Source organism: Mastigoproctus giganteus, chromosome 1 (assembly GCF_048544385.1).
Source record: "Mastigoproctus giganteus isolate SK-2022 chromosome 1, ASM4854438v1, whole genome shotgun sequence".
Taxonomy (NCBI): domain Eukaryota; kingdom Metazoa; phylum Arthropoda; class Arachnida; order Uropygi; family Thelyphonidae; genus Mastigoproctus; species Mastigoproctus giganteus.
The window spans coordinates 109,283,510-109,305,093 of record NC_143575.1 but is presented as its reverse complement, the minus strand read 5'-3'; the positions used below and the strand labels follow the sequence as shown (position 1 = coordinate 109,305,093).

Below are 21,584 nucleotides of genomic sequence, written 5' to 3'. Positions count from 1 at the left end.
TAGTGACCTCCAGAAATGTGTTTTAGAAAAAATCACAAAGGTGTTGAAAATTGATTCTTACAATGGAACATATATGATAACGATGAAAGTGTAGTGCAATTTCCATTATAAAAATGGATCTTTTAGAGAGATAAATAGCTTAGTTATATAGCAAAAATTTCAACTTCCAAGTTCTTGGAACGAATTACCAAAAAAAAAAAAGTGTTACTGGGTTCACATGACGATATTTTCACGATACCTCCATTTATTCCTACGGGATGCAAAATACGTTTCCACAATTTTTTTAAGTTTGCAACGGCTGGCAAAAACTTACATAAAGTCGAATTTCGATAAGTTGAGTATTACGTAAGCCAGGGAGTAGCTGTATTGAATTTTGAAACTAGTAATATAAATAGGAGTAATTGTTAATGTTGCAATATGATTATGTATAGTTATTTTTGTAATTTCAAACAGTGTATTTTCTGTAAAAATATTACTTCGTGTTTTCTGATTAATACACCAGAAAAGTCCCTTAATACGCATTCCTTTAAGTCACTTAATCCATATCTACTTGTATCTTTTGATTGAATTAGTGTTTCATAATATTAAATATATGAATACCTTTTAGTACCTTAAAAAAAGAAAAATACCCTACTTAAGGATTTTTAATTATCAACCTTACTTGTATCTGTATATACCATTAACAACAAGATACCAGGTATTGCACTACTTTAAATAAATAAATATTTTTTTTATTATCAGAGGGCACCACCACCCAGATGTGTTTTGGAGCGTGTTGGCTCATTCATCAGTGGGCGGGCAGGTACCCTGATAATGTAGACATGCCATTATCAGAGTACCTGCATTATCTTCAAATGTTGAAGACTAAATGCACACAGCATAATATGTTATGGGTTGAAATTAACTATATAATATCGGTGTAAATACACCATAGTTTACCCATAAGTTTAACTACATAAGTAGTGTAACGGCATCGTTTGATTTTATCTCATATTGTGGCTACCTTCACAACAAGATACCAAGTATTGCACTACTTTGAATAAATAACGCTTCTCTAGTAGAGAAGCGTTATTTATTCAAAGCGTCATTTAGTCTTCAACATATTATCATTATCTTCATCATTTGGCATCTCTCATATTTTGGAATTAACTTTGCAACCGTGATGGCATTTTGGAATTAACTTTGCAACCGTGATTTGCAACCAATGAGTGAGCCAACAAGCTCCGAAATGTGTCTGGGTGGTGGTGCCCACTGAGAATAAATAACAGTAGCCTTCTCTACTAGAGAAGCGTTATTTATTCAAAGTAGTGAAATACATGGTATTTCGTTATGAAGGTTGCCACAACACAAGATAAAATCAAACAATGAAGTTATATTACTTATGTAGACTCTTGATATTTTAAGGAGTCCTTATGTGCTGTAATGTAATAACTAGATCGTATGTATAGCTTAGCTTAATTTTCAGCACTCACCTCATCACTTATTACTTATGTAGTTAAACTTATGAGTAAATTATGGTGTATTATGGTATTATGGCAGAATGGCAGAATTCTGCAATATAATATAATTATGGCAGAATGCGCTGGTCCCGAAGGAACTAGTAGTTGTTGGTGACTCTATTGTCAGGGAAACGGGGAACATGCTTTGTAAAAAAGATAGGTGGAACAGGACCAGGGTATGTCTGCCAGGGGAAAAGGTTGATGACATTGTAGAGTGAATATCATCTTTTAAGGGCACAAAAGGTAATATAGTTGTACACGTTGGCACTAATAATATTAAGAGTAGGAGACCGGCAGAATTACTTAACAAGTACAGGTCACTGTTGAACAAAAGCCGAGAATTAGGGTTGAATTTGAAAGTGTCTGCAATTCTGCCCAGACACGATAGGAGGGAGTATATGATGAGAGCCTTGTCGATCAATTCGGCCCTGGAAAGATTGTGCAAGGCTCAACGGGTAGAATTTTTTTCAGCCTGGACTGTACTTGTTAACAGGAGAGATTGCTTCTACAGGGATGGGATACACTTAAATAGAAAGGGTGCAAGAATATTTGCTGATGCTATCGAGGCAGTGTTAGGTGGGTCGGAAAACTGCTAGCTTGGGAGGAGACAAAGACCAATAGATTGACAGTAGCCACTGGCAGAGGTGAAAGAGATTCTTGCACTGCTTCTATTAGAATGAGCAGAAGCCTGAAAAACAAGATGCATGGTATTTCAGAGACCGCTGGGAGCCATTGCGGTACAAGTAAACACATGGGTTGTGTTAGGGTAGCTAAGAATAGAAACAGGTGCAGGTATACTTGCGTGTACACCAATGCTAGGAGTTTAGTAAATAAATTTGATGAATTTGAGGTATTGCTCAAAACATCAAAGGCAGATATTGTTGGGATATCAGAGACGTGGTGTCACACAGATATAAGGGATGTGGAACTGCAATTTGGGGAGTACAACGTCTACAGAAAGGATAGAGAGGATAGGAAGGGGGGAGGTGTTATGCTATTAGTTAAGAAACACATAAAAACAAAGGAAGTGAAGCCAGTCGACATCGATGGACAGTGCAGTGTGGAGTCAGTTTGGTGTGACATAAACATTGGGAGATCAAAATTGAGAGTAGGAGTGTGCTATAGGCCTAATGACTCTGATGAGTATAATAAGGAACTGTACAGGGAAATAGAGTGGGCTAGTAAATCAGAGTGTCTTATAATGGGAGATTTTAATTTCCCAGATATTGACTGGATTTTGGGGGCTGGTTACTCACACACTAGCAGGGCTTTTGTGGATTTATTGGATGATTGTTTTCTACATCAGCATGTTCGGGAGGCAACTAGAGGGAGTAATACTCTTGATTTGATTATCAGCAGTGATTCTTCATGCATTAAGAATCTGCAGATAAATGAACCACTAGGTGGCAGTGATCACAGTGTGCTGAAGTGGGATTTACTCAAAGACGTAACTACTATTAGGGGTAAAGGGAAGGGTTATTGCTTCCGTAAAGGCGACTACGATGGACTGAGACAGTATTTAAATTCTATACAGTGGGACCAACTGATGATGTTACCAACAGCAAATTCAAAATGGGAAGCATTCAAAGAACTTATCTTGGAAGCTACTAGGCTTTACATACCAACTAAGAAATATTGTTCAAGGTTTAGGCCAAAATGGATGTCAGATGAACTAATGAGGCATATGGCAGAGAAGAAAAATGCATGGGATACATACAAATTAACACATGACACAGAAGCCTATGATAGATACAAGTTGATATGCAACCAAGTTACAAAGGAGGTTAGGCAGGCGAAGGCAGATTATGAGAAATCCTTGGCAAGGGATGCAAAGAAAAACAGCAAAGAGTTCTTTACTTATGTAAACTCTAGAAGGAAGGGGATGAATCAGATTGGTCCACTTGATATTGATGGGTCAACTGTTGATGATCCTGCTCAGGTAGCTAACAAACTAAATGAATATTTTGCATCGACATTCACACATGAGGAGGTATTCAGCGAGGGGAATGCCAGAGGTGTATTCAACTCTAGCAGTAAGCTACAGAATCTTGAAATAACTGGGAGTAAAGTGGAGGAGAAACTGTTGAAGATAAACACAAGAAAGGCACCCGGAGTGGATGGGATCTATCCAGTTATATTAAAGGAGGCAGCAAAGGAACTAAGCAAACCCTTAGCCATAATTATGAGAGCTTCCTTGGACTCAGGGGAGGTACCCATAGACTGGAAATGTGCAAATGTGACCCCAATTCACAAAGGAGGATCAAAGGCTGACACAAGTAATTATAGACCTGTGAGCTTAACTTCTGTTCCAGGAAAATTAATGGAGGCACTGGTTAAAGAAGCACTGCAGGATCATTTAGACAAGACTTCAGTTATAGCTCAGACACAGCATGGTTTTGTTAAGGGGAAGTCTTGCCTGACCAACTTGATTGGATACTATGATGCAGTCACAAAAGAACTGGATGCAGGGAATAACTTTGATATTATATACTTGGATCTTAGAAAGGCTTTTGATACTGTTGCACATGGAAGACTGCTACACAAATTGGAGCAGTGTGACATTGGAGGCAAATTGCTGCTATGGATAAAGGGGTGGTTGAGGGGGAGAAGACAGAGAGTGGTAATCAATGGACACTGCTCATCGTGGACTGATGTTATTAGTGGAGTCCCGCAGGGCTCAGTGTTGGGTCCATTATTGTTTTCTGTATTTATAAATGATATTGATGATGTTATATCGGGCTTAATGTCCAAGTTTGCAGACGATACAAAGGTTGGCAGGGTTGTCAAGGACACTACTGACACAATGCTGCTGCAACAGGATCTGGAAAGGTTGAGCAGGTGGGCTGAGAGGTGGCAAATGAAGTTTAACATTGACAAATGTAAAGTACTACACATGGGAAACAGCAACCCCAGAGCAACGTATCAACTCTGTGGTACAACACTGACAGTGGTAGAGAATGAAAGGGGCTTGGGGGTGGTTGTGCAGGCAGATATGAAGTTCTCTGAGCAGTGCAGACGGGCTGCAAGAGTAGCTCATGGAGTATTGTCAATGATATACAGGAATTTTTCCAGCAGGGATAAGGAGGTGATTATTCCATTGTATAAGGCAATGGTCAGGCCACACCTAGAGTACTGTATACAGGTCTGGAGGCCTCATTTCAAGAAGGATGTAGAGCTGCTGGAACGAGTACAGAGAAGGGCAACAAGATTAGTGAATGGAACAAAGGGTTGCTCTTACGAAGAAAGGCTTAAGTTTTGCAAATTACAGTGTCTGGAGACTAGGCACCGGCGAGGTGATCTGATAGAGGTGTATAAAGCCTTGAATGGTTTGAGCATGCTCAATGCCGATGGGATTCTTCCTCTTGCTCAGAATAATCACCTGAGAGGGCATAAATTCAGATTGAGGAAAGACAGATGTAGGATAGATGTGTGGAAATTTGCCTTTAGCCAGCAGGTAGTTGGTTGGTGGAACAGACTTCCATCCCTTGTTGTGGAAGTTGATAGCCTAAATAAGTTTAAGGCTCAGCTGGACAGGTATTCTGAACGAACAGAGGGGTGAAGTGGAAGTGGTGTTTTTTTTTTTTTTTTTTTTTTTTTGGCTGATGCTACATAAGCTTGCTTTCTTGCATCAAATGCCTCTACTAATGCTAATGCTAGTATTTACTCCATAGTAATAATATAATATTATATAATGATATTATATAACCATTCAATTCATGCATACAGACTGGCAAGTTCCTGGACCTGACAACATATGCTGGTCAACTTGCATTCAATGTATACTTAGTAAGCAGATTCAAGACACAGCACTATGGTCACCCTTCTTTCTATTGCATATACCATAATGCAGTGAACTCAATGACAGTTTCATGGAACTTTTTTCCCCCACAACAGAATTTTTTACAAAAAATAACACATTAGCCTATATCAGTATCACTTAGTACACTTCAATTTAAAATAAAAAAAATATATATATTGTATGGTGCACAGCCGCATTATGCACACACATTTTTGTGTATTTTTTATGCATTTATAAGTCCAATAATATACACTACGTACCAGAAGTATCCAGTTGTTCTCCAAATTTTAACAGCATTTTCTGTAAAAAATGGGGGAAAAAAACCCATTAAAAGAAAAAACACATTTTTCATAAGTATATGAAATAAATATGTAGTCTTTTAACAATATACTGAGAGTGAAACCGTGGGGGAAAATACAATAGCTTATATTAATATTAGTTAAAGTGAGGGAAAAAATTTTAAAAATAAATAAATAAAGACAGGAGGCAGAGAGTGATAAAAGGGGGATAAAAGCCAACAAAGTTTTTCTCCCTCACTTTATTGTCTACGCTCTGCATAGGTTTAGCATTTTCTGTCTTTGACTGCACTTCAATATTTCCCTTTTTTCCATTTTTCTGCCTCCTTGTTATTCAACATACACTGAGTGACCACTGAATTATGACCACCTACCTTATACTTTGTTGGTCCTCCTTTTGTCCTCAGTACAGCAGCTATCCGACATGGCATTGATTAAACAAGATGTCGGAAGCACTAAGGAGGTAGGCCCAACCAAGCTATGTGTAATGTGGTCAGCAATGCAGGTATGGAGGTGATTGGTGTATCCAGATGCCTGATATGCCTTTCCATAGTGTCCCACAAGTGCTCTATGGGACTGATAACAGGGGAGTTTGGAGGCCAATGGATATGCTGGAAGTCAGAACTGTGTTCCTCAAACCATTCCTGCACAGTAAGTGCCCAATGGTTTGGCATATTGTCATCCTGGAAGACACCATCCCCATTCAGGAAAAGGTGTAACATAGCGGGGTATACACAGCCAGCAAGCAGTTGACAACAGCAGAGACCAGTGATACGTTGTTCCACATGCACCAGGAGTCTAAGTTCCTCCACCAGCCTGCACTTTTGATACCATGCATGATGGATCAAGAGCCTCATGTTGTTGACACTAAATCCATACACAACCATCCACAGCGTGGAGTAAATAATGTGACTCATCTGACCAGCACACCTTCTTCTAACGTCCAACTTGCATGCTCTTTGCACCACGCAAATCTTTTATGTCGATAAACCTTAGTTAGGAGAGGATGCCATATGGGTTATCTGCTGGTATAGCCCATACATGCAAGCGTGTGATGCATGGTCATGGCAGATATTGTTCCGGGTTGGCCTACGTTGTATTGGGTAGTCAACTCTTGAACAATGCTGCACCTGTTCGCCTATACAAGTCATCGGACCCGGCACTCACCTCTAACTTCAACCTTTCGCTGACATTTGCAGTTTTGCCATCGGGTTGTTGTTTGACCATTTTGACGGCAGTCCTGGTACATTTTAGCAGTTTTGGAAATCGAAGCACCAGCTCGTCAAGCTCCCACAATCCATCCTTTATCAAAGTCCGATAAATCCTTCCATTTACCCATCACACTCGGAATTTTACTATCTACTGAACCACTGACACCTTATCTATGCTACGTGGATCAACTAAATGCGCACTCTCGTTACTCAAGTGATTAACAGGTTGCATTCACTTTCCATAAGGGTGGTCATAATTCAGTGATCACTCAGTATATATTAATATATGAGCCGGTTGGTTCACAAGTGGTGTAGGTCCAAAATTATCAATTTTGGATTTACACCATTTTTCACTTGAAGAGAGTGAATTCTATGTAGAAACCAAGTGGTGTAAGTTCACCTAGCCCCACATGGTGACTGTCATTATAATCTGACCTGTTGTAAACGTCTTCTGCCTTGTTTTGCTCTCTTACTCTGTTTTATTACAGTTTAATGTTATTTATTTTGGAAGGTAGCTCAGATAATGTGATTAAACCAGGAAAAGACTTAGAAAACCTGAGAACTATCATAAAAGAGTGGTTAAAAATAAATGTAACTGTGGTGAATGTTATGTCAACAGAAGTAGCAATGCAGTGCGAGCCAAAGTAGTTATTATTATTATTGTTAGCCATATGGTGCAAGGAAGCCTGAGGCTTATTGTGCACCAGCCAAAAAAAATTTCCTGTGTTACCCTGAGAGAGAGAGAGAGAGAGAGAGAGAGAGAGAGAGAGAGAGAGAGAGAGAGAGAGAGAGAGAGAGAGTAAAAGGGAATCACCAAGAAAGCAAGAAATATGATATCCAGCTCAGGACCCTGGGTTTGCCAAGCCCATACTCACCAGATGTGAGCCCTGGGAACATTAAAATCACCAAGGAAAATTACCACACTGTTAGGAAAGTTGGACTGGAGAAAGTCAAGTTGCAAAGAGAGGAAGTCAAAGAGCTCAAGTGATCAGTGAAGTTGGGAGAATGGTAGAGACAACAGATGAATTTGACAGAATGAGGTAGAGAGATTTTAAGCTACAGAAGATCGAAAAGAGTAGATTCCAAATTACCAAGTCTCTGACAGGGAATATCAGAACGGACATATGCACAAATACCACCTTTGAGGCGAAAGGAATCATACAGCGAATAATTTGGGCAACTGAGATGAGCAATTGTAGAATCAACCGATAACTGAGATTCTGTCAGAAAAAGTACATGGGATTTGGCAGACTGCAAGCGGAAAGTTGTGGATATTGATTGTGAATGTAAGATAAATGCCAGAATAAGATGTTGAACAGAGGGCCATTTTGAAAAAACAGTTTTGGCATGCAAACTGCTTTTCTAGGCAGACTAGTCCACCTTGCAAATGTTATAAGATCTTGTTCACATGAGTACAAGGCCTGCATGAACACATATGAATAAATATAATTTATAATTTCTGAGGACACTTTTGAAGAGATCCTTCTGAAAATATATAAGAAATTTTTCTTTAGATACTTTCACAGTAAGTGATGGGTGGCTTACCTCTGCTGTGACAAGGTTCTGAGAAGGTAAGTCACAAGGAAAGGACTAGAGGGAAGAAAGAAAAAACTCATTTCCTACTGAGACTGTCAAGTTTATTAGAACCCACTGAAAACTTCCCGACTGAGAAATCTGATTACATACAACCCACAACAGAAAATACCTACGAGGACCAGTATGAAAACAATGCCCCTAATTTTTTGCTTTCAAATGTGGTCCCACAGATCATTTCGAGTGTCAATGAGTAGTCACTAAAGGTCTCCAGTCTCACCATACTGAGTGGCGCCGTGATCTGTCTCGTGAGTGCAGCACACAGATAGTTCAAAATAGTGGATGTTACAGATATACATATCAAGCGAAGAGCGGGGAATGAATTTCTTACCACAGAAGTGACACCTATAGAAATCCATACACATCTCAAAAGTGTTTATAGTGCCAATACTGTAGATGTGAGTGCAGTTAGATGTTGGGTAAGACACTTTAAGAGTGGGGGAAATGTCACTGTTGACAAGTCTTGAAGCGGTCGGCCATTAACATCAGTGACAACAAGAGCAGGATCGATGCACTGATCAAAGAGGACTGCCGCACCACAACATGCAAATTGTGTGATGCCGTAAGTATACGAAAACCTGCTGTGATAACCATCATAAAGGAACTAGGCTACAACAAGGTTTGCGCATGGTGGATCCCAAAAATGCTGACACACGAGCACAAAGAAACCCAGAAAGTCATCTGTATGGAACTTTTCCAGCACTAAGAAAATGAAGTAGAAGTTTTTCTTTCACGGATAGTCACAGGTGATGAAACCTGGGTCCACTATTAAGACACTGAAACAAAGAGACAGTCGATGGAGTGGCACCATCAAAATTCTCTTTGTGAGAAGAAGTTCAAAAGGTAGCCTTCTGTTGATAAAGTCATGGCGACAGTGTTTTGGGCCAAAGATGGGCTCTTGCTTGTAGACTTCTTGGAGTGTGGCACCACAATCAACTCAGATCGACATGCGGAAATACTGAAAAGTTGAAAGCACGCATCCATAGAGTTTTACCGGACAAAATCCTTAATGAGGTTCTTCTCCATGACAATGCACAATCCCACACCGGTCTGCACACGATGGAGACCATTGCAAAAGTGGAGTGCACTGTTCTTCCTCACCCCTCTCATAGCTCGGATCTTGCACCTTCAGACTATCACCTCTTAGGCCCTATGAAGGATGCATTTTGTGGAACCATTTTGCATACGACAATCAGCTCAAGTGTTTGCAAAGCCCTCTGGAGCAAGAGTAAGGATGTTTACAGGATTGGAATGCAGCATCTGACTCAGGGATTGCAGAAGTGCATAGAAAATGATGGTGACTTTGTGGAAAAATAACAGTGTGTTTATTAATGATTGAGGATTAATTGGTTTAAAAAAAAAATAGTTGTAGGAATTAAATTTTCTTAGAAAAAAAATAAAGGAGGCATTACTTTCGCACCGCTCCTTGTAAATGAAAAGGTGGATGTATACAAAGTGTACAATTTGTTCACGGAAAAGTGCCTAGAAAAACAAATGTCTCCTACAAAAGAAAATTTCTACTAACATGTTTTTAACACCCAACATTATTTGCAATTTCACTTGGCCAGAAAGGACATGCAAGAAGTGTGTGAATTTAAAGTCACTGATAACTAGTTTACAAGCCGCAGAGAAGCACGAACTTGAGATATTCCATGAGCTGAGAAAACAAGAGTGTATGAAAGAAGACTGTGGTAGGCAATGGCATACCACCACATTATCTGATGCCGCTGAGACCATAACAAAACCAACTCCAAAAACTGCTGTTAAAAGACGACCTGCAACTAAATGGAAGGATGGAATCAGTGAACTTTTGGGCATGACATTTTGTGATGTCGCTCATATAGCACATGATTGATGCAGTTGGAGGAATTTGTTGGTGGCCACACCAGCTCCTAAGGGAACTATGTGACTGGAAGAAGTGGAAGAAGATGACGATGAAAAGACTCAGTCAATGCTAGGCGGATCTTTTCATATTTTCTGTAGCTCTACAAAAGCACTTCCTTTTGCAGTATTGTCAGTATCTGATGCATACTACAAAAGAAAAATGTATTCATGTATTTTTTTTTTTTTATGAAAACCCCAAACACGAGAGGTATTAGAACCTATAGTACTTGGTATCCTGCTTGGGTTGGAGGTTGAGAATACAAAAGAAGATATTTGTTCACATTAGACTTGAACTTCTGTAGACTGTAATTTTCAGGAAATACATATGAAGGAAGGTTGTTCCAGAAAAGGGCAGTTGAATGAATAAACAAGGAAGATGAAAAGTTGGCTCTGTGAGTTTGAAGTCAGACAGTAAATGGATGTTGGCTAGTGGCGGCACGTGTTCGGACTGTTTTGAAAGAGAGAGCGGGAATTATAGAAGCCAATTCAGAAGAACAGTGTCCGTGGCAGTATCTGTAGAAAAGGCATGCAGCAGAAACAGTAGGTCTATGAGACAGAGTGGAGAGACTCTGTTAGAGAGGAGTCATTAATTAACCTAACTGCCCTCTTCTGAATGGAATCTAGAAGCCTGAGAGAGGTTTTGGGGGCACCACCCCAGATGTGGGAACAATATTCCATGGTAGGGCGTATTTGTACAGAGTGAACAGCTGTTTGAAAGAAAAGTAACGCCGAGAGTGAAAGAGAAAACCAAGTTTTTAGATGCAGAGGAAGCAATATTTGTAATGTGCTTGTGCCAAGACAGATTAGAAGTCAGGGTAATCCCCAAAAGAGATATATCATCTTGCCTAGAAATCGGAGTGTCACCAAAGATAAGCATAGGAGCAGAAGAATCCTTTTGAGAGATATAAGACAAGACTGAGTTTTAGAAGGGTTGAAATCAACTAAGTTGTCTTTGCCCCTCTGTAGAATTACCTGAAGATTGGGATTTAAGGAATTGGTAGCACATTTTCGAGAAGTTGATGCTGATTGAGTAGGGAAAGGTTTTTCAAAATGGAAAGTGGAATGCAATGTGCTATCATCAGCAAAACTATGGATAGGATTTCCAGTCAATGGAAGAAGGTCATTAATATACAAGAGGAAAAGAGTGGGGAAAAGAACTGAACCTTGGGGGACACCAGATTTGTGGAGAAGTTAGAAGACAAAGGGCCATCTACCATCACCCTCAGTGAGCGATCAGAGAGAAAAATGGATAACCAATTACAAAAAACAGTTGTCAAACCATAAGATAGAAGCTTGTTTAGAAGACCTTTATGCCAAACACGATCGAAAGCCTTTGAGATGTCAAGAGCAACTGCTTGTGTTTCACCAAACTTTTCCATTGAATTTGTCTATAAATGGGTAACATAAGCCAGAATATCACCAGTGGGTCGAAACTGACGGAATCCATACTGGCAATCGTTGATCAGATGGATGGTTTCTAGGTAGTTTAAGAGTTGGCAGTTAATTGATTTCTCCATTACTTTTGAAAAAGTAGAAGTAATTGCAATGGGACGATAATTGGATGGGAGGGCTTGTCACCCTTTTTAGGAATTGGCTTGATATGAGCAAATTTCCAAGCAGAAAGAAAAATGCCTGTGGAATAAGAAAGTGAAAAAAGGCGACAAAGAACAGGAGTAAGTTCAGGAGCACAGGTTTTGAGAAGAAGTGGAGAAATACCATCAGGACCTGCAGCTTTCTTAGCATAGAAATTCGTTAAAATCATCCTTCTGACATCCTTTTAATGGAAGACCACAGGAGGCATTGAATGGAGTGAGTTGGGAATGGTGGGAGGTGTTTTACCAAGCTCATTAATACATGAGTTGGAAGAAAAATGGGATGCTAGCAAGTCAGCTTTATCCTTGGCTGAAGTGACAACAGAACCATCTGGTTTTGACAGAGGTGGGAGCAGAGATGGGCTAAAGTTGCGGCCAACAGCTTTGGCAAGAGACCAGAGTGCTCGGCTACCATTAGGGCAAGAAGCAAGTTTTCTTCTCTTAGCCTGTTCGAAATCTAGTTTGGACTGATTGACTGCTTTACAATTGTTGCAAGCTTTGGTGTATGCTTTTTTTTTTTTTTTTTTTTTTTGTTAGTTGTTGGCGCATCGGCTTCTGTGGCCATAATGCACCTCCCAAAGTTTTTGCACTACTCTGATCCAAGCACGAGGCGGGATTCGAACCCGGGACCTTTGGGTTGCCAGGCAGGTACTTTACCCACCTGGCTAGCCCAGCCGGCCTGGTGTAGGCAGAAAATGAAACTGAAGAATTGGAAACAAGCCAATTACGGCATGCAACATTCTTCTCTTGAACAGCCTCAGCACATTTATTGGAAAACCAGGGTTTAGATAAAGGACGAGATTTTAAAGTGGAGTGTGGAATAAAGAATTCCATTCCTACAAGAATAATTTCACTGACATGATCTGAGCAAATGTTGACATCAGAAGTTTTGAAATAGTAGTCTGACCAAGGAAAAGAAGAAAAGAAATCTCGCAGGTCATTCCATTTTGCATTATTGTAATGCCAAACAATACGAGGCTGGGAACAGCCATGAGATAAAGGCTCCATTGGAGAAGAGAAAATCACCAAGTTGTGATAAAGGACCATTCACTTCGACCGTGTACTTAGAAGGGTTGTTTGTGAGAAACAGATCAAGCGTGTTGGGTGTGTGGTTAGGATTGTCCAGTATTCTTGTAGGTAAATGAACAATCTGTGCAAGGTCATTAGAAATTGCAAAAGCCTCAGCATCTCGACCAGCTGGGTCGGTGTGACTAGAAAATGGAAGCCATCTGGACTTGTGAACATTAAAATCACCAAGGAAAATTACCTCACTGTTAGGAAAGTTGGACTGGAGAAAGTCAAGTTGCAAAGAGAAGAAGTCAAATAGCTCCAAGTGATTAGTGGAGTTGGGAGAACAGTAGAGACAATATACGAATTTGATAACAATGAGGTAGAGAGATTTTAAGCCAGAGAAGATTGAAGAGAGGAGATTCCAAATTACCAATTCTCTCACAGGGAATATCGGAACGGACATATGCACAAGTACCGCCTTTGAGGTGAAAGGAATCATACAGTGAATAATTTGGGCAGCTGAGATGAGCAGTAGTTGAATTAACCAATAACTGGGATTCTGTCAGAAAAAGTACATGGGTTTCGCAGACTGCAAGTGGAAATGGACATCGTTGAGATTAGAAATATGCTTATAACCTGGGAATCCATGATTTAAGAAATAACTTGGGTTATTTCTACGTATGGACAAAACTAAAGTTGATCACAAGAAATATCCTCTTGCTTGCTAAAGCACTTTAAAAAATTTATTTACATCCCTAATGATTGGTATGCAATAATGGCCAAAGCAAGACTGTGAAAGTTCACTGTATGTCAGATTGAACAGACAGACTTTCTCTCTACAGAATCACTTGAGAAAGCTATTAAAAAGTGGAAGAAAAACTCTAATAAGGATGGATGTGAACTGGTTTCATATTCAACACCTTTGTTACGAAAAAGATCGACAATTTCAAATGTTGCACAAGAAAAGTTTGAGCGATCTTGAAGGTTTCAAAAGTTCTTAATATTATAACACCGAAATCATGAAGCAGACAACTTTCCCTTGGGAACATTAAACAGCCTTTACTGTATTCAAAGGGAAGAAATGTTTCAACACTGAAGAAAAGAGACTTGCTTGAGTTACTAAAATTCATATCACTGGTGCACAAGAGATATGAATTCTTTCAAGCCATTCTGACAGAGGCCCCTACCAGTGAAAATAGTTCTGCAGACAAAGACAGCAATGAATTTTGAAAATTATAATTGATAATAAATTGTTTAAAAATAAATAAATTTATTTTTTGGCAAATATAAATTTAATTCCACAGCAAATCTATGCTGAGAAAAATTTATTTTCAGGTGCAATGATTTTTCAACTGAACATAATGCAGAACCTTTATTTTCCACAAACAACAAAAATAGACTTTAGCATTAGCAGAGGCATATGATGCAAGAAAGCAAGTTTATGCACCATCAGCCAAAAAAAAAAAAACACGCTCCCATTTCACCTCTCCCTTCGTTCCAAGTATCTGTCCAACTCAGCCTTAAATTTATTTAGGCTATCAACTTCCACAACAAAGGATGGAAGTCTGTTCACCAATCAACTACCAGCTGGCTAAAGGCAAACTTCTGCACACCTATCCTACATCTGTCTTTCCTCAATTTGAATTTATGCCCTCTCAGGTGATTATTCTGAACAAGAGGAAGAATCCCATCAGCATTGAGCATACTCGCCGGTGCCTAGTCTCCAGACGTTGTAATTTGCAAAATTTAAGCCTTTCTTCATAAGAGCAACCCTTTGTTCCATTCACTAACCTTGTTGCCTTTCTCTGTATTCGTTCTAACAGCTCTACATCCTTATTAAAATGAGGCCTCCAGACCTGTATACAGTACTCAAGGTGTGGCCTGACCATTGCCATTGATATATATATAAGGGGATAATGACCTCCTTATCCCTGCTAAAAAAATTACTGTATATCATTAACAAGACACTATGAGCTACTCTTGCAGACCGTCTGCACTGCTCAGAAAACTTCATATCTGCCTGCACAATTACCCACAAGTCCTTTTTGTTCTCTACCACTGTCAGTGTAGTACCACAGACTTACACCACTTGGGAACCAACCAGCTCATATATATATATATAATCACGAGTTTAAACATGTGGTATCAGTTGATATGTGAAAATAAAAATATAAATAAGTAAGACATGACAGATGCACCAAAATGCACAAAGCAGCAGTAAATAAAATAAAAGGTGAGATGGCTATCATCAGAAGTGGGTGGGCAAATTGAGCTATAAGTTGAAAAAAAGTGGGAATAGCAAAAATCTGATGTTAGCCAGACTAAATATTGATAAATATTGATATGCATCACCATGTATCAATATTTACTCTAGCTAACATCAGATTTATGCATTTTTGCTATTCCCCTTTTTTCGACTTATAGCTAAATTTGCCTGCCCATTTCTGATGATAGCTATCTCACCTTTTATTTGTTTAATCATTTTACTTTACAGTTCCCTCATCTCTAATTGGCTTTGCAATTTAGCCTATAATTTTTTTAGTTCATCATAACATATAGATAATCACATTCTTTCTCTCTTTTTACAAACCTACAATACTTCAGATTTCTGCTTTCCTCACCCTTTTTGTTTTTGGCACTTTGTGTATTTTTCACTTCCATCTATGCACCTTTATCAAACTTAATCAGACCTATCATTTCCTACAGACTACACTGGTGTTCAAAGAAAGTGCATCACCTAGGAATTTCACATTTCTAACCCTTTTTCGCTATGGTATGTTACATTAAAGACTAGCATCACAAATAGAAATATAAACAAAATATATTTATTAATAGTTAAGGCAAAGCTAAGTAATATTTGACAAGTGCTCTTAAAATATTCCAAAATGAGCATTTGCAACTTTATACAACAGTTTTGGTAAACATGGCAATTAAGCCTGAAATGTTATCAGAAGCCCTGAATTTGCTTCAGTTTATCATTTTAGAAATGAAAAGTTCACCAGGTGCAAAGTAATATTTAGTCAAACCGTCTCTGGCCCTGATGACAGCAGCACACCGTCGAGGCATTGACAAGATCAATTGCTGAAGATAATCAACTGACAGTTCGTGGTTCCAAACACCAATTATGAAGTTCATGAAGGGTCTTTGGTTTCTTTCTGGCAACTGCAGATTCCACACGATGCCAACAGTTCTCTATAGGATTCAGGGCCGGGCTGTTTCCTAGCCAGCTAACAGTTGTAAGACCGTGCTTCCAAATATTTTTTCACCTGTAACAAATGTAAACACATTACTGTCAAACCTCTAATGCAGAAATAAAGCTAAAGTAACTACAGAAGTGCCTACTTACACTTTTCGCCCGATGACAGGGAGGATTTATCCTGAAAGATGCAGTTACTTGGCAGGTTGAAATGGTCTCTAATGGTTGGTAGCAATTTGCCTTCCAATATAGCCAAGTATCCATTGGCATTTATGGAACATTTTGTAAACTGCAGATGTCCTACTCCGCGATACGAAATGCACCCTCATATCATTTGGCTGGTAGGGAATTTCACTGTAGACACCATACAGTCTGGATGGTATTCTTCACCACGTCTATGGTGAATTGTTCGTCTCCCATCAGAGCCATGCAGGTTGAATTTCTTCTCATCCAAGAAAATAACTGACTTCCACTGCTTGGGAGTCCATTTGACATGCTCCTTACACCAAATTAATCAGGCCTTTTTCATTTTTTGTGTGAGGAGGGGCTTCTTAGGACAATGGGCTACAAGTCCATTTTTGAAAATGCATCTTCTGACTGCTACTGCACTTGCTACCACTCCTGTACGTTCCTCCCATTCTCTTTTCAGCTCAGACAAAGAAGCTTTATGGTTTTAAAGGCATAAGCACTTCAAAACCCGGTCCTGTTTTGGCGTAGAGACTCGTTTGCATCCGGTTCCTTTTTTCCTATTAGCAGAACCAGTATTCTTGAGTTTGGAAAGAAATCTACTCACTGTCAACTGATTACAAGACACTCTATGAGCAATATGGCAGGAAGAATTTCCTCCTCAAGTAAAGCAACAATAGCACTCTTTCTCGGTGGCATTAACTGCATGTAACTCACCATCCTGACACAAGCAAGGAATGACTGCAGCTCTTGCAGAGCGTGCTTATAAAGCTGAAAGTACAGGCTGAATCAATATTATGTCATCATCTACGGGTGTCAATCTTATCTGATGCAGTCTGTAAGAAATATTGCCATATACTTATGTTATTTGGACGACAATTACAATTTTAAGGGGTGATGCACTTTCTTTGAACACCAATGTGTGTGTGTGTGTGTGTGTGTGTGTATATATATATATATATATATATATATACATACACATATATACATACATACATATACAGTCAAGCTAAGTTGTAACGAGTATCAAGAGATGGACAAAAAATCCTTGTTATAACTATTACTCACTATATCAGTGATGAGTTAAATGTACCTCCTATTTTTTTGATTTTCATTAACTTCATAAAAAGATAGATTCAAAAAAAAAAAAAAAACTATTAGAGAGAAAAAAATTATTAGTATATACCTATATATTATTTGTATTGATATGCTTGTATAAACTACAATACACTTAATACTAAACAATTTATTTCTTAGTAATTAAAAACAATACTAATTAATAATAAACACTATTTCAATTAGTCTTTTTATTGTATTGAACCACTGAAGCAATGCTTCATCAACATTTGTAACCTCGCAATTTCTTAATTTTTTTCTTTTTTCAGTTATGTTCTTTTCCAGTGCTGACATGTAAACATGTTTATTCTTCCACAATGTCGATACTGCTGAAGAGGACAAAGTTGAAGAGTATACATTTAAACTTTTTTTTGAATCACATTCCAAGCCCCAAACCTTGGGGCTTGACTCAATCCTCTAAGTCCTGGGGGGGGGGGCTAATTAATAGCAGGAATAATGAAATCATTTCTTTTTGCTTTTAATTTCAGCTGCTAAAACTTATGAATGAAAGAAACACAGAAAGCTCTTTTCTTTTATTCAATTTATCCTCATCTATGCTATAAAACATTAATATAAGGAAAAAAGCTATTCTCTCTAGTCAGGAATTAACACTAGGAGAAAGGCTAATATCTGATCTTGAATTCAAATGACAGGAATCAAACATCCTAAGATGATGTTCATTGTTGTTATGGAGGCTTGATGGCACATAAGCTGCTAAGGATATAATGTGCCTATTCACTTATTATATTAAGAGATGAGAGATTTCCATAAAGTCAGAAGAAAATCTGAAATCAGAAATTATTAAAATGCCCAGTTTGCCTGAGGAAGTCAAAAAATTCAGAAATATTTGCCTTATCACCAATGAGATTTTCGAGAGTTATTGATTTACAAAGATTAACCAGTGAGATCAAGGATGAAGCTCTGTCTTGTTTATAGTAGGGGCAGCCAATGAGAATATGTTTAAAAGTCAAATTGTTAGAACAATGTGTACACTGTGAGTAAATGAAGGTGGGTCAGATGGGTATAACCTATTCTTGCCCTTGAAAGGACTACTTCTTCTCATCTTGATGTACAGACACTGGAGCGCCAAATTTTTGGATCTTGTTTAAACAAAGTTTATTATTAGTCAGAGTGCCAGAGTTCTGTCCATTTTGATAGGCAAGCAGCATGAACAGTTAGTGCATAATCTGATGCTGGAACAGGGATATTGGTTAAATCTAAGGTAATTAGATTTTTTGCAGCTTTATCGGCCAGTTCATTGCCTAAAATACCGGAATGTGCTGGAATCCAACAAAAAGTGATCAGTTGGTAGCATTCTTTAATTTGTAGTAATAAGCTTCTGATTTCATCTAGAACAGGGTGAACTTTATCTGCGGCATTACATAACGACATGATTGAGCTGAGGGAATCAGTGTAAATAACAGACAGAAGAGACATTTTCTAAAGGTAGTTTTATTGCATATAATTCAGCAGAAAAGATTCTAAATTCTGATGGAAGGGATACTGATACAATTGCATTCAGAAACACTGCAGCTGCTCCAACATTTGAATTAGATTTAGAGCCATCTGTATAAATTGGGGAGAAATCAATATATCTTTGAGTGTGAACTGCATGAAGTTGTTTGACATTTGATGCTTGCAAAATATTATTTCTCCATTGACAGAGGTAAGTGCCACAGGTTGGAAGGGGAGGAGCCCATGGTGGTTGAGTAACAGTTGCTACCTGCTGTATGGAATGGATGGAAAGATTCCAAACCTGCACCAGTTCAAGAAGGCGAAGACCAGCTAGTTTTACAAAGGGTACTAGGAAAGTTTTGCAATACAGCTTTGTTTATTTAATTTTTTCAAAGTAATTTCCTCTACATTCAATACACCTCTCCATCCTCCGAAACCAATCTTTAAACCAGTTCTGCCAAGTTTCACTAGGGAGTAAAGCACACTGGTTGTCCCAAGCCCGTAGAAGGTCCTCATCACTGGAAAACCGCCTCCCTTTTAGCTTCATTTTCACATGCGGGAACAGTGCAAAGTCGCAGGGAGCAAGGTCTGGACTGTAGGGAGGGTGCTCGAGAAGTTTCAGTCCTGTCGTGGTCAAATATTCGGTACAGGCTTTGGCGCGGTGAGCTGCAGCATTATCGTGATGGAGGTACCAGGTGTCCATTCTTGACTTTGGCCGCAGGTTCTTCATAGATCCAATGACTTTAGGCAGGCATTGTTCAGTATACTACTTAGCTGTGACTGTCTTCTGCATGTCCAAAACGACACGTTCCACAATTCGACTTGATTTGAAAAATACAGCTATCATTTTCTTCTTTACAGATCGGGATTTTCTGACAATTACGGGTGTGTCGTCATCATCAAAGACCCAAACTTTGTTTTGAGCCTTGGTCCGCAGATCGTAATAGTACAGCCAAGTCTCGTCACCTGTCACAATGTTGTTCACATACCGAGATTGTCCCTTATCAAACTTTTTTAACATCTCCCGGCACCAAGTCACACGTCGTGTCATCTGCTCTTCAGTCAGTTGATGCGGCACCCAGAGAGAACAAAGATTCTTCACGTGCAAATGATCTTGCAGAATCGAACGAACTGCTGGTGCATTTAGGCCCAAAGTATCCTCTATCTGTTGGTAGGCCACTCGCCTGTTTTCGTCAAGCATTTTCCTCACAGCAGTAACGTTTTCCTCCGTAACTGACGTTCGTGGCCTTCCCGGCCTCTCAGAATCCTCCAGAGTGAAATTTCCCCTTTGGAATTCTCTATACCACCTGAATATCGTTGTACGATGTGGACAATCATCATCTAGTGCAAGAGTCATTTCTTCTAAGCACTGGTCTATGGTTAAACCACGCACGAAATTATACCGCAAAACTGTCCTTATCTCATTTCGTGACCACGATGCCATCGCAAGCACTTTACACTCTCACTACTAATGAATAACTGAGCCCATCGACTTGGCGCGGCGGCTACTATGCACGTATGAACATGTCTCAACATGCAGCAACAAGCAGCTTCCTGTGATTCATTGTTGCGTCATATTGCAAAACTTTCCTAGTACCCTTTGTACTATGCTAAGTTTGTTTCTGTACAGATTTTATAACGGTGGGTTGAAAAGGTATGACTGAATGGGATGAGAGGCACAACTTTGTATCTTGACAGCATATTTCAGTAACAGTGTTTTCCCGCGTAAAGTTAGTGGGGGCTCGTGAGCATCAATATAGACACTGTGCTGGCGAAATTCTGAATGCACCAATTGCAATTCTCAAAGCACTGTGTTGAATGCCATCAAGCCAGCGTAATGCACTCTTTCTGGCAGAATCATAGATGGGAGCACCATAATCGAGACAGGATCTGATTAATGCCCTATATAACCGAAGCAGGGAAGTACGATCTGCACCCCCACGTTTGGGCAGATAAAGCTCTGAGTATGCTTAACTTTTGTAGACAGGACGTCCGTACATTTTTAATATGATCTAGGAAATTTAACTTATTGTCAAGGGTTAATCCTAGAAATCGGATGTTACTGGTGACCGGGACGGAGACTTTAGAAATTTGAAGTTCAGGATCTGGATGAAGTTTGCATTGTCTACAAAAATGGATAGCAATTGTTTTCTGCTGCAAGAGTTGATAGCCGTTGAAGCTTGCCCATTGTTGCATTTTATAAAGTGATATCTGTAGCTGTCTTTCAATAGATCTTTTTTTTTTTTTTTTTTTTTTTTTGAGAATGACAGGAGATGGAAAGGTCATCTGCATAAAAGTAAATCTCCAATGTATGTGGAAGCTGCTTAGTGATAGAATCTATTCTAAGAGCAAAAAGAGTAGCACTCAGCACTGATCCCTGCGGAACACCTTCTTCCTGGATGAAAGGTGCAGAAAGGGCACGTTGGTACCGAACTTGAAATGATATAGTATGTAGAAAGTTCTCAACAAATATAGAAGGTTGCCTCGTAGTCCGAGAAAGTAAAGATCACTAAGTATACCATGCCGTCAGGTGGAATCATAAGCCTTCTCTATATCTATTGAAACCATTACTAAAAATTCATGTTTGACAAAAGCATTACGAATGGAAAATTCAGCCTTGACCATAAGATCCAAGCATGACCTATTTTGACGAAAGCCATATTGACTATGGCTCATTAGCTGTTCCGACTCAATGATCCAGATGAGTCTTCTGTGGATAATTTTCTCAAGGATTTTGCTGAGGCAG

The 21,584-nt window shown here is 39.1% G+C and overlaps 1 protein-coding gene across 1 annotated transcript in view; it reads right to left on the bottom strand.

The window, feature by feature from the left end:
- The window catches only part of LOC150091095 (uncharacterized), a 334,378-nt gene that overhangs the window by 145,905 nt on the left and 166,889 nt on the right, over nt 1-21,584 (bottom strand). The window contains exon 10 of the mRNA XM_090374226.1: nt 5,559-5,598. Within this exon, the coding sequence (XP_090230352.1) occupies nt 5,559-5,598 (40 nt within the window). The remainder of the gene's footprint in view (nt 1-5,558; nt 5,599-21,584) is intronic.